Source organism: Salvia hispanica, chromosome 2 (assembly GCF_023119035.1).
Source record: "Salvia hispanica cultivar TCC Black 2014 chromosome 2, UniMelb_Shisp_WGS_1.0, whole genome shotgun sequence".
NCBI classification, from domain to species: domain Eukaryota; kingdom Viridiplantae; phylum Streptophyta; class Magnoliopsida; order Lamiales; family Lamiaceae; genus Salvia; species Salvia hispanica.
In genome coordinates this window covers 36,751,127-36,765,625 of record NC_062966.1, presented here as the reverse complement: position 1 = coordinate 36,765,625, position 14,499 = coordinate 36,751,127, and the positions used below count along the sequence as shown (strand labels likewise).

Genomic DNA, 14,499 nt, shown 5'->3' with positions numbered 1-14,499 from the left:
TGGATTTGATCCTGATCTAAACCTTTGACTCACTGCTTAAAACTAAAGTTTTGCACACTTTAAGTTACCCTCACTAATACTAATTGCTTCTTCAACATATGGAGTAATAAAATATAAGAATAATACTGTAAATAAAAAGTACATTAAATATATCTGCAAATTAGCATCAAATGACTAATTATTTTTTTGTAAGGAACATCAAATGACTAAATACTACCCTAATAAAATGATGAAATTCAAATTAGACTAGAGCAGATATAGAGTGAACTGATACATATATCTAAGTTGTGGATACTCTTAATTTCATTTTTTATATTATAGCCACAGCAATGCTCTGTTCGCTCCTGAAGAAATTCTGCGGATCAACAACTGTCTTCACCCGAACAAGCCGATCGAAATTCCCACCAAAATATTTCTTCCCCCAAACACTCGCTTGTTTATAGCTCGTCTCTCCTACAACGTTGTTGACCCCGATATCAAGATCTCTGTAGTTGACATACGCCCCCCTCGGATTCTTCGAAACATAAGGAGCCATGTAATCATAAAGCCGCCGAAGCCAACCAATGTACCTCCCCGGATTCCGGCCATCGTAAATTTGCCAGTACACCACGCTGAACAAATTCTCCCCTCTGTGAGGGTACGGAATGGCGGAGCTTGAAATCTCCGCCATTCTCCCGCCGTAGGGGGTGAAGGCGAACTGCGCCATCGCCGCCTCTGCTTCGTAGAAAAGCCTCCATATGCCTCTTAGGCCGTGTTTGGGGATCGGTTTCTGCACGTAATCGGATTTTCCTTTGAAGTATATCTGCTGCGGCATAGTTCTGTTGAGCAGAATTTCGATCGGCGTCGCGATTGGGAATCCGGCGAAGTAGACGGTGGATCGGATCCAGCTCACCTCGGTGCAGTCTTCTCTTTTCAGGCCTAATTCTGGAAAGCTTTTTTGCATCAATGGAATCAATTTTTCGATGTTACCGAAGTAGATTGAGCTAAACGAAGCTTGGATCGTCATGTTCGTTTTGTTTTCGGTGGAATTGACTCTTCTTACAAGGACTCTCACGAGCAAATCTTTGTCGAATTTATGCGCGATGTATTGCCAGCGGTGGACCAGTTCAGTCGCGTTCTGTTCCAGTGTCCTGTCAATTGTGAAAACAGTGACAGTTTCTGGAACATCCACCAGTTGTAACTTCCAAGCAACGATCACGCCGAAACTGGCGCCTCCACCGCCTCTGATGGCCCAGAATAGATCCTCGCCCATTGATTTCCTGTCAAGGATTCTGCCGTTGACGTCGACTATTCTTGCATCGATGATGTTGTCCCCTGCCATTCCGTACTTTCTCAGCAGTGTGCCGTAGCCTCCTCCGCTGAAGTGGCCGCCGACCCCGACCGTTGGGCAAAGACCGGCCGGGAATCCCAGGACCGGGCTTTTCTCTGCTACCCTGTAGTAGATGGATCCGAGGCTCGCCCCGCCTCCGACCCATGCGGTTTTGGTTTCCACATCGACTTCGATTTCACTGAGTTTGAACAAATCGATGATCGCAAATGGGACTTGCGCCGTGTAAGATAGCCCCTCGAAGTCATGGCCCCCGCTTCGCGTTCTGATCTCTACACCGCTCTGTTTAGCGCATTGAATGAGAGGCGGGATTTGAGATTCGTGTTCTGGTGTTATGATCACTTGCGGTTTAGGCGTGGATTCCGTCAGGAATCTAAGGTTTTGGCCTAGGAATCTTAGGATGGGAGTGTAGGATGAGTTGTTTGGAGTGTAAACAATGTTTGAAATTGAAGAGTAGTTGTTGAATTGTTGGGAGAGACATTGAAGAAAATCTTGGTGTTCATGTGCACTTGAGCTTGACAATATGAGAAGAAGGATGAATGGAAGAGTAGGAATAATTGTAACAATCTTCATGATTTAGATATGATGACTTTGTGTAATTGGAGAAGCTTTTAGTTGTATTCTATTTATAGGATTTTTTGAAAAAGGTTGTCTAACAAAGCTAGAAATTAGAAAGAGGACATCAAGTTTGAATAAGGAGGCCATGTTTGAAACGTTACCAATCTGTCGTCAGTAGGGTCTGAGCAAAATGTCAGACAGAATAAATAATTTGGGTTTAATTGGAGGGTAAATTATCTAGATTATCTGAAATTTCCAAATATTCTGAATTTGATTGACATTATGTCATTATATATTTTTATTGCTTGAGTTGACAAAAGGTTATGGCCATATGACAATTTAAAAATATATGGAAGGAGTATACATATTTTTATACTTTGAATTAGTCTTCCTAGACTACAGTAATGATTACTCCCTCCGTCTCATTTTAGGAATCCCGATTTACCATTTTCGGATGTCTAATTTTAGGAGTCTCGATTGAAATATTTCATAAATGGTATATTCCATAATATAAAAAATTATTGTAAAATATTCCATAATAATTAGGTCTCACATTCCATTAACATTTTTCCACTCACATTTTATTATAAAACTAATATAAAAAAATAGGGCCCACATTCCACTATCTTTTTTCACCAACTTTTCTTTACATTTCTTAATACTCGTGTCGAACTCAACCGGGACTCCTTCAATGGAACAGAGGGAGTGATATAATTATAAATAGGTAAATAGGAGTATTTATGAGTTGCTGATGCTCTTACGCAGGTCTGTAAAACGTTGATTTATTGAGTAATAATATTTCAAATACACCCATCATATACAAAGGAAGCTCAAATTATTGCGGCGGCATAATCGATGTCAACGGCTTTTTGGGGTGTAATATTTGACAATTTTATAGAACCTAATTAATGTATTATTGATGTTTGACAAAATTGAATATTCACGTTCGTAAAATTAATTAAATCAATACAATTGGAAGAGATAAATGTAAGTAAGTACATAGTTGACCTTTTTAGATATTTTATATTGAAAATCAATTACTAAATACAGTTAACTTAAAATAAATTACATATGAATTATTCTGCAATAATTTACGAACATATTAAAATTTTTAATTAAATATCGACAAATTTTAAAAATAAATTGAATTATAGTATAATTATTTCGAATCAATCTCAAAATGATACAAAAAAATATCAAAAATATTTTATATCATTTCTTTTTTATTACTATAGAATAATAAAATTTATTTCAATATCACAAAACGTTATACATACATGTATAATTTAAGTATATTTATTTTTATTTAAAATATCTTGTCTAATATTTTTAACCAACAGTAATAGTGTTTACTACATGCTGGTTGAGTACTTCCATATTATTGAGACAAATATGATACATTTGGTCATTTGGTGACATACACTTGTTTGACTAAGCTTTCATATTTGAATTCCTGTTAACACTATCAATAATTAATATAATTATATAAAAAGTTGGAATTTCTAGATGATCACTATATTGACTAGCCGGCAAACCATATATTCGATTTTGTCAAAAGGTGTATGGATGTATTATATGCTGCGATATAGATATCATTATTATTCCCTCCGTCCACGAATAAGAGTCTCGTTCTTCCATTTTTGTCCGTCTACGAATAAGAGTCTCGGTTCATAATTACCATAAATGGTAAAGAGACCCTACATTCCACTAACTCATTCTACTCACATATTATTTAAAACTAATATATATAAATGGAACCCATATTCCACTAACTTTCTTCCACTCACTTTTTTTAACATTTCTTAAAGCCTGTGTCATTAGAAATGAGACTCTTAATTGTGGACAGAGGGAGTTATATATACACGGGTAGTTAATATACGACCTAAGAATTCCCCAACATTGAATCCAATTTAGCAAATTATGAATGATGTGTCGATCAAACATATTAAAACGTCGTCGTATTGTTACACATTTATCTTTTGAAAAAAAGAGCAAGTTAACATCCGCCTGTTACTCTTTGACTCTGACTCACCCACGTTTGTGATCAAATCAAACGTTTCAATAATATCATCACGCATTCGTTCTTGAAATTAATGGGTTTATTTGCTCAACATTTTTTCGAACAATGGACAAAACTTAAAAATAATCTTTATCTTTATTTTCAAAAAAGCTTAGTTGGTTTTTGGCCGTGCTTGATACTATTATACTATATCATTTTTATCTCCCATCACAAGTGTGGTGAAAACCTTCTGCATAAATAGGGAGGTCTAGGGATCAAATTTCACCGTTCCTCTATTCTGTAACGACTCCATATTGGGTATTTCTTGGAAGTTTATTTAACTTCAACATCCACAAATAATGCTAATAATTAATAGCTGGATATGTTATTCTTTATAATCTAGTTTACCATACATACTGATATTATGGCAGTAGTTAATGCAATTATACTAATTAGTATAGTAGTAGTACTATTTAAATTCTTACTGACTATGTTTTAGTGTCCGGATCGGCGGAATACTCTGTTCATTCTTGAAGAAATTTTCCGGGTCAACCATAGTCTTAACCCAAACGAGACGATCAAAATTGTTCTTGAAATATTTCGAGATTGTGTGGTAGAGCTGGCTGAGCGTTGCGCCGACCTCCATGCGGCTGTTTTCGCCTTCTCGTCCACGGTTACTGCCCAGAGGTTTCTCATGTCGACGATTACGAAAGGCTCCGACGAGGAGGTGTAGGAAAGGCCTTCGTAGTCGTGGCCGCCGCTCTTGACTCTGATCTGGAGGCCGAGAATGCGGGAGCAGCGGACTGCGGCTTGGATTTCCGACACGTGGAAAGGCGTGACGATGAGGTCGGGTTTCACCGGCGAGGCAGAAGCTGGCAAGAGATTTTGTGCTAGTAAAAGAGATGCGTATGTTGCATTTTGAGGAGTGTAGATTATATCAGTTGCTGAATTTGAGAGTTGGAATTGTTGGATTATGCATTCGAGAAGAATCGTGATAGCCATGATTGAGGGATGAAGAAGCTCCGAAGAGGAAGAGGGTTTGTCAAAATTAAGAGGAGGAATTTAACACTAGTACCATCCATTTCTTAACTTGTGCTCTGAGTGTTTGTTCATCTTCTATTTATAAATCCTACTAGTAAATTTTAAAGTTATGTCAATCTTCAACTATATATGTTACTAAGTGATTTGTATAAAACACTAAATATCTACTAATTATTCCATAGTCTTATTCAAAATACGACTATTTGTCCCAATTTGACCTGACACAAGTTTAAGAAAATGTAAAAGTGAGTTGAAAAGTTACTTACATATAGGTCTTGCTTTTATATACGTATTAGTTTTATAATGAAATGTGAGTGAGAATGAGTTAGTCAAATGTGAAATCCACTACTAAAAATCATAAAAGTGCACTAAAAAAACTCACTATTTAGTGACGGTTTCGTCACTAATCATCGAAATTTCCTCACTTAGCAGAGTTAGTGACAAATTAAGTATCGGCAGATCGTCATTAAAAAGCTCGTCAGTAAAAAATTTTATTGGCGGATTTGTCTATCACTAAAGTGACTAACTCACCCTATAACGGAAAACATATGCGGCTGTCATAATAAGTCTGCATTAGTGACGGTCTAATCTGTCACTAGTTAGTGACTGACGTTTTTCAATCATTTATCTGCCACTAGTTATTGAGTTCTCGGCTGCCATCACTGATTCTGTCATTAGTTAGAGTTTTTTTTTTATAGAGATAAAAGGTGATAAATTTTTAGAAATGGATGAAATGAAAATAAGTGAAAAATTTTAAGAGATGGAGGAAAGGAAGTACCAAAATATTAAACAAAATCCATACAATCTATGTGGTGTAAGGCCAGGTTGAAGGTAGCTCCATCCAGATATGATAAATCTATTCATCATAATAGTTTGTCGCCTATAGGCCACCACAAAAGGCACAACTTAATTTTTCAATTGGTCATCCAAATTAGCATGTGTTAAAAAACACTTTCAACTGTATATGTACAACTAGCTACTAGTACCACTACATTATAAATTTCATATCTAATTTTCTTCCTCAGTATAAAATGATTTATTAAGTAATTTAACAAATATATTTTAGAATTTATTGACTATTAAATTGGTGGTTCTTAATTAAATTTGAATTACTCAATCCGTCCTCTAAATATAAAAACATTTGAAATGACAAGTGTTTTAATGCAAAATATACAAAGTAAGAGAGATAGAATGAAAAGTATGTTAGTAAAAGTGAGTCCCCATCATTAAAGAGAAAGAAATTTCTTTAATTTTTTTTTAATTTTATTACTGTTGATTTCTCTTAAAAATTTTATTTTATTTTATTACTGTTGAAAATCATATGTATCATCTCTATCTTTTCAATAACTATATGAACCTACTTTGAGTACATGCACTATAAGGGTCCGTTTGATAACCTAGTAAAGCCAAGATATAGATATATAACCATTCATTTCTAAATGTTTGGTATCCTATTTACACTATCTCAAAGCCCGTGTAATTGACTATGGCCCATCTTGGCCCGGCAGATACAGCCTCAAAATGTGCAGATACGTATCTTACCAATTTGGTGGGATACTATTCCTACCTCAATTTATGGATCCAGACAAAATAAAAAATCTCCTCTGTACCCTTCTACCGTCAAATCTCAACGCTAGGGCAATCCTCCATTCACAACAATCCTCCATAGTTGACGCAGGGCATCGATTTGATTAGAATTTCATCTCTTCCATTCACAACAATCCTCCATGGTTGACGCTAGGGCATCGATTTGATTAGAATTTCATCTGCAAGGATTTCTTCTGGTCAGGTATTCCTTTTCCGTTTTTTCTCTATTTTTCTATGATCTTTTTCACCATTAAATTCTTTGTGAGTTATCAATTTGTTGTCAGTTTCGATTGAATTTTTCTACCCCCAATTCAACTGCTCAGTTCTTCCTTTTCCGTTCTTTCTCTATTTTTCTATGAACTTTTTCACCATGAAATTCTTGGTGAGTTATCAATTTGTCGATTGTGATTGAATGTTTCTACCCCCAATTCAATGTAATTGATGAGTTTCAAATATATTTGTTGTTTATTGTGATTGAATTTATCTGTCCCCAATTGAATAGATATAAATCGTGTGATTGAATTGTTCTGGCCACAATTCCATATTCTGCCTCCTGATTTTAGCCAAAAATAAAGCTTTTTACAGTGAATTTATCTGGCCACATCCAGCATAGAACACAAGATTTTATTTGACAGATTATTGGATTGTTTGTAAATTTTGTCAAGGTTTGCCTTATATGTTTGGGTGTTTGAATCATTTGTAACTGAATTGTTGTCTAATATATAATCATATTATTATTTTTTTTATCAGATCACAAGATCACAGTGTTATGGAGACTGGTAAATTATCTAATGCATCAATTGCCTTAATACTTGAGGACATTATGCACAACTACAGGTTCGAAACAATGTGTATTCTTTACCTAATAGCTGCAAGGACTCGTAGCAGAGCGCGTAGTCGACGAGCAGCGGCTAGACAACCATTCACCATAATAAGTCGGATGCCAAATCAAGTTAATCACATGGATAGGTTAGTAGGAGCCACAGATGTCGATTGTGTGAACAACCTCCGAATGGACCGTAACACATTTGGGAGGTTATGTCAGTTACTTAGACATATAGGAGGTCTTACGGATGGGAAATATGTTGTTGTGGAGGAGCAAGTAGCTATATTCTTAAGTATCTTAGCACACCATAAAAAGAATAGGATTGTTAAATTTGATTTTTTGAGATCGGGACAGACAATATCTCACTATGTACATCGTGTTCTACATGCGATTTTAAAGATGCACACCCTTTTTTTGGTGAAGCCTGACCCAATAACCGATGATTGCCTTGATCCACGATGGAAGTGGTTTAAGGTAACTTTATATATGTTGATTCTAGCACTCGTTAAACCAATTCAATGCTGCTCACTTTGTTGTCGAAAATTATAGGGTTGTCTGGGAGCCCTTGATGGGACGTATATCAACATGCTTGTGCCAAATGCAGACAAGCCAAGGTATCGGACACGGAAGGGACAAATATCGACAAACACATTGGCTGTGTGTGATCGATATATGAGGTTTGTTTATGTTTTACCGGGATGGGAAGGCTCGGCTGCAGATTCTAGAGTACTTCGTGACGCAGTCAATCGGGTTCATGGATTGCGAGTACCAAGAGGTAATTTAACATATCACACACCTAGTGCTCCACACATTGTCGGCTGACATCATTTTTTAAAATATTTGGTCACTTGTGAATTTTGTTTTATTTTATGGTATGAACATAGGGAATTATTACTTGTGCGACAATGGGTACGCAAACTGCGATGGATTCTTGACTCCATACAAAGCTGTACGTTACCATTTAAAGGATTGGGGCCCTATTGCAGAAATGCCTCAGAACCCAAAGGAAATTTTTAACATGAGACACACCAGAGCACGTAATGTGATTGAGAGAGCCTTTGCTGTACTAAAAATGCGTTGGGCAATTCTGCGTAGTGCAGCATTCTACCCGGTTAAAGTCCAAATTCGATTAATTATGGCCTGTTTTTTGCTTCATAATTTTATTCGCTCTGAGATGACATCTGATCCAATAGAGCAAGAAATAGATGGTGTTGAAGGTGATGAGGATGCTGAACATGATGACGAAGGGATAGAATTTGTGGATGGTGTAGAACCTTCAACGGAGTGGAACCAAAAACGTGAAGAAATGGCGCAAGTCATGTGGGACCAGGTGTGTGCAATTGCAATGCGTATTATTGCATTAAAATTTTATGCATGTGTTTTACAAATTTTTCCACTAAATTATGTTTCTGTTTTAATTTTTGATGTGTCTTTCTTTTAAAATAATTTTCATTTCATATGTAGAGACAAGGTGTTGGAGCATGATGACACTATGTTGGTGCTGGATTGCAGTTGCGGAGGGGAAAATGTCTTTAGTGTGTGAGCAAGGCTGCACAATCATGGTGCAATGACTCTAGAAAAAATTTGAAGTCCAACTAGTTCTAATTTTCATAGCTATTGTGCTTGAATTATTTAGATTTGCAATAGGTAGTGGAACTGGTATCTAGTATTATTATTTCTCCTTTTTTATATTTATGTTTTGGTGAACAAGTTGAACATGATATGCATGATGGTTATTATTTCTCTTTTTTGGCAATGTAGCTAATGGTTATTTTTGCTTTTAATGATTGGTCGTTGCTGTCTTGTGTGTTTGCCTGATGGTAGGGTGAGTTTTACCTTAAATGCTAGGGTGAGGTTTACCTAAGAGCTCTGCTCTCAGAAAAATCTCTGTTTTACTAAGAATCAAAAGCCTTGATGTTACTAATATTCAGTAAAAATCTCCAAATGTTGATTATACAATAAAGGCAACAGAGAATTGGAATAAATGTTCAAAAGTTATAAATGATGTGGGGAAAATGAAAACCGACTAGCTAGCAAAGAAGACAAAAATAAGAAGAAATCAACAAAATTTCAGTCATCAAACTCATGCATAGGTAGTTGGCTGCAAGTTATTCAGTTTTGTTGCAGGCAAAGAATACATCCATGACCAATGCACAATCATCACACATCATCACTTGGAGACATGATGAAGATTTTATCCTCTTTATATATGAAAAGAATTTCATAATTTTTCTTCTCTAGAAGAGATAATATTTTTCTTCTATTAGCTATACATAAAATTTTCAATTAACTGCAATTCACCACAACTTGCACAAAAACACTACCCAATCACGTACAACTATTGGATTTACTGAAAGAAAATGATATAAAGAAGAATGTATGAATGGTAAGGAAAAATAAGCAAACACAAAATAGATAATGATTCAAAATACGTTTCCAAGTTCAAAAAAACATCACAAAAAAAGGTTCACCATATGCAAAAATTGAAATTGGTTCAAAACACATTACTAAATTCAAAACATCTTAAAAAAAGGCTTCTTAGTCTATTATTCTCCAATAAAAAACATGAAATCATTTTGGCGAGAGCTGCTCCAACACCATTTGCACATACTCCTTCTTTGCTATCTCACGCAGCCCCATGAAAAAGTCGAGGCGTTCCACCTTATCCAGAATAAAGCCACACACGGCAAACTGTTGCCTAATTGTTAGGCCCGGCACAACTTCAACAAGATCGAACACTTCTTTTCGAGCTTTGGTGAGGTCAAACTCATATCCGATACGAGAAGCCAAGCATTGAAGACGATCATTGGTAGCATCGTGCATTTTTCCAAGCATATCAACGAGACCATCATCCATTTCTCCCAGAGCCTTGCGCTTCTTTGTCTTTGTCGATGTATTCTGCGTTATTGTTTCACCCACGTCATTAAATACACCTTCTGAGTCAGCAATAGGAGACTGCTGGTCGGGCACTTGGTTGGGCATGAAGAAATCTCCGAAGCCTGCATTATAGTTATTACCTTCGCCAAGCCCCCGAGGTTCTCTTGTGAGCATATGTTGTTTACTGCATCCATTATGTCCTCCGCGCCTTCCCCGTTGGCTCGATCCTTACCAAAAATCTCCTTCCAGTCGTCAAAGTAGGGCCATGATTTGGCACGCATGAACTTTGCATTTCCATCTTTCTGCAAAAAAATAAATTAAGAAAATTTAGCATCAATTATCAAACCTTCACAATCAATAAAGAAAAAGTTTTATCAGCAATAAAACTAAGTAAAGAAGATTTGAGAATGATAAATTACTTTTTCTCGGAGAAAAGAAAATTAATCAAGCCACGTCCTAGTCATGGTGAATAAAAATTGGCAAAATTTATGTTTACTTCTTTCCCTTCTCAAATAAAAGAAAATTAATCAAGCCACGTACTATAGATTATTGCTACACAATTCAGTTTCTATACACAGGCATACCTTCACAATTTCTGCCCACTGTTGGTCATCACAGTCAATTTTGTGGTCTTCATTCAGATTAAAACCGACACCACTTAAATTAAGGATCTGTTGAAGAGAGTAATAGCTCTTTTTCCATGCAGACACCTTCGATATGATATTGGGATTAACCTTCAGATCAGTTGTCGGAAACTCGCGGCGTAGCGCCTCTTCCAGCCTAACAAGGTATCCGGCGCGAAATCCATTATCAGATTTCCAACCCTGAGCAACGAGCTCCTTCAAGGTCGCGAGTAGAACCCCTTCCTCCCGATCAGTCCAAATACGCCGAGTCCTTTCGCTTTTGGGTTGTTGGGGTCGAAGACCCCCGCCAGTTCCTGGTCGTAATATCATTCAAACACACACCAAATTCAGCGCATATGATTCTGCGGAATTAACGAGGCCAAAATGAATTATCTAAACACAAACCGCGACCACCAGAAGAGGAGCCCACGATTGCTTTGCTACCCCGGAAATCAGCCATGTGGCCTAGAAAAACCAACTACATCATGTTTGGCCATGACAATCACACACATATAGTGAAAAAACACAACACGTGAAGATTTAGTAGGATTTAATAGAGAGCCTAATAGTAAGATTTAATAGAGAGCCTAATGCCAGTAACAGAAGTTTGTTTACCTTTCGAAGAATCGTGCACAAGAACGAAGCCGCTTGAGAAATAAGGAGGAGGGGAAGGAGAGTGAAATGCGATGTTCTTTTTTGTTTCTCCCACGTAGAGTATATATAGGAAATAAACAGATTCAATCATTTAGGTTTAGAGGGAGCCGCCATAGTAAGGATGGAAAAAAGAGCGCCAAATTTTTGATATCAGATTCAATCATTTAGGTTTAGAGGGATCCGCCATCAGAAATAAGGAGGGAAAGAAGAGCGCCAAATATTTGATATCAGATTCAATCATTTAGGTTTAGAGGGATCCGCCATTAGAAATAAGGAGGGAAAGAAGAGCGCCAAATTTTTGATATTGTTTTTTGTTTCCAGTATATAGGAACGAAAGGATTTGATTAATGCACAAGATTTGATTTGTTAGCTACTTCACGAATTACAAATAATTAAATATTACTTGAAAAGAAATATTGTTTTGTTAAAAATCCTCTGATCACATACCTCTTTTAATATGACACTCAAATATTGTTGCATGAAGCGGGTAAATTTCTTGAGAAGATACTCGGGCGCTAGTACGTACTAACATATTATTGTTTTGTAAAGATGTTTTAATACACATAATAGATCTTCTCGGGTGCTAGTACGTACTAACATATTATTGTTTTGTAAAGATGTTTTAATACACATAATAGAGAGTTTTCACATGGCATCATTTTAAGAAATGAGAAATACTTTAAAACAATTGAGATTTGATTATGGAGTAGCACAAAGTTTAAGAAAAAAGCAATTCTCACTAAAGAGAAAGAGGAAAAAGTTGCGAGAGCATTTAGCTAAGGGAGACAGGAACCGTTGCACAACCTTATAGGAATAAGAACAATTTTGCAATCTTACAACAAAAGGTCATAAACTTCTGCACATCTTGATACTTATAAACCACAACCAAACTTTATGGAACATAAATACAAGTGTTAAATCCAAAGCTTGCTACTGACAGCCTAGATTGTCAAAGCGAATCCATGATCTGATTTCCAACCTTGAACAACAAGCTCCTTCAAGGTCGTCAGTAGAACATCTTCCTCCCGATCAGTCCATATACGTCGATTCAAAATACCTTGAAAATCAGCCATGTTGCCTAGAAACCAACGACGTCAAGTTTGGACACGACGATCGCACATATAGTGAAAATACAAATAATTTGAAGATTTTTTGGAAGATTTAACGTGTATGAAGTGTGTGCATAATCTTCTTGTTAATTATTTACAAAACATGGTTCAATAACAAGAGTATTTACCTTTCAAGAATAGTGCACAAGAAGAACAAAAGCCGCCGCTCGTGAGTATTAAGGAGGGAAAAAAGAGAGCAGAAATTGGAAGTTCAGTTTTTTGTCCCACGCAGAGTATATATAGGAAATCAAATGATTTAGGTTTGAGCGTGAGATTATAAGGGAAAAAATAAGCCAATTGTGATATTCTTTTTTTATTGAATGGAATTTAAAAGATTTGATTAGGCAATACAAAGGACAATCTAGGAAATAAATTAATTTATTAAGGTCAAATTTGTCATTGCATATCTATTTCTTATTTCATAACTTCCCTACCAAACAAAGTGGGCTTTTTAGAAAAATAATTAACTAGGTTATCAAACGTGTGTTATTAAAATTATATCTTTTCCTAACTTGGCTTTAAATCTAGATCACTAACTAACCTAGGTATATTCCACACCACTTATCAAACGGACCCTAAATGCAGTATACCCTTTCTGGGATCATTAATACACAAGAATGAGGCGGTGCAACCAACACATTTGACACTTCAAATTTCTTTTTCTATATTACTAGAATGAAAGATGACAAACATAGAAGAAGAGAAAAATTATACACCTCTAAATATTTTCTCAGCTAATTAACATATCAATTAGTAGTACTATATTAGAATATGTAGACTATTATAATTTATAAGGTGTCAAATGTACCATACAATAAAAGGTTTATTATATAGTTTATAAGTTGAAGGTTTTTTAGTTTATAACTTTAATTTTGGAGAGTTTGTTTTATATTACCCTGGACATGACATTAAGAAAGATTTAATTATAACACGGACTTTGAGAAAAAAAATAGTTAAATTATATCCTACATTTTGAATACAGATTAAGCATAAAATTTAGATTATTTTATAGCTCGAGCTTACAAAAAAGTTTCAATTATAGCCATAAACTTTAGGAAATTGTTCAATTATAGCCAGCAATAACAACAAGGTCAAGTTTGCAGTTAATATATATAAATTTTATAATTAGCTTCATTTGATTGATGCATCATGAGCTAATATGTCAATCACGCCAAAATAATTTTCAAAACTAAGGCTAGAATTATTTTTCTCAGTATTTAAGCTATAATTTTTTTTTTTTTTATCAAAATTCATATTCTAATTACTCCATTATTTTTCCAAAATTTAGACTATTAAACAGAATAACCCAAAGTTAAAGCTATGAATTGAAAAAAAAAACTAAAAGTTCACACTGCATATATATTGTTAAAAATTCTAATTAAAATACAAAAATCCAAATTTCCTATTTTTTTAAAATTTTTATACAATTACAGTTTGCGATTGGTGTTGGCGTTGATAGTTTAGTTGAATCATTCATTTATTTTTTGGTTTCAAATAGCAAGAGATTTTTTGTTTGTGTTTTTTTCTGAAATTTTCTCATATCTAGTACTCCCTCCGTCCCTCTATAGCTGAGTCGTATTCCTTCGTATTTCTTTTTTGGTTGTGCCACTGTAGCTGAGTCATATCCTATATATTTTAGTTAAAAACACCAACTTTTCTTCTATCTTACTTTACTATCTCTTACTTTATTCTCTATTCATCTCTCTACCTTTTTCTTTTCCTATTTTATTCTTCCTTCACCTTTTTAACACAATTTCTTAAATCTCCTGAAAAGAAATGTTTCTATTACAGAGGGACAGAGTCCATAAAAAATAGTCTCATTTTGTTATTTTAAGATGTCTATGAAAAATAATCTCATTTCAAAAAAGGAAACTTTCTCTCATTTTTTATCCATTTTT

The 14,499-nt window shown here is 35.3% G+C and overlaps 2 protein-coding genes across 3 annotated transcripts; one reads left to right on the top strand and one right to left on the bottom strand.

Annotated features, from left to right (window-relative positions):
* Window positions 1-150: 150 nt before the first annotated feature.
* Window positions 151-1,929, bottom strand: LOC125203799 (berberine bridge enzyme-like 18). The gene has a single exon (XM_048102249.1). It carries the CDS (start codon window positions 1,898-1,900, stop codon window positions 311-313), a length of 1,590 nt encoding a protein of 529 aa, XP_047958206.1. The 5' UTR covers window positions 1,901-1,929; the 3' UTR covers window positions 151-310.
* Window positions 1,930-6,558: 4,629 nt separating this feature from the next.
* Window positions 6,559-9,083, top strand: LOC125208192. Of its 2 annotated transcripts, XR_007174066.1 has the most exons (6): window positions 6,559-6,714; window positions 7,263-7,812; window positions 7,888-8,113; window positions 8,223-8,449; window positions 8,532-8,668; window positions 8,803-9,083. XR_007174066.1 is itself a non-coding variant. In XM_048107775.1 (5 exons), exons 2-5 carry the CDS (start codon window positions 7,282-7,284, stop codon window positions 8,821-8,823), a joined length of 1,224 nt encoding a protein of 407 aa, XP_047963732.1. In that variant the 5' UTR covers window positions 6,563-6,714; window positions 7,263-7,281; the 3' UTR covers window positions 8,824-9,083. The 2 variants fall into 2 exon arrangements, 1 of the variants encoding a protein (XP_047963732.1); XM_048107775.1 differs by having other exon boundaries at window positions 6,563-6,714; window positions 8,223-8,668.
* Window positions 9,084-14,499: the final 5,416 nt, after the last annotated feature.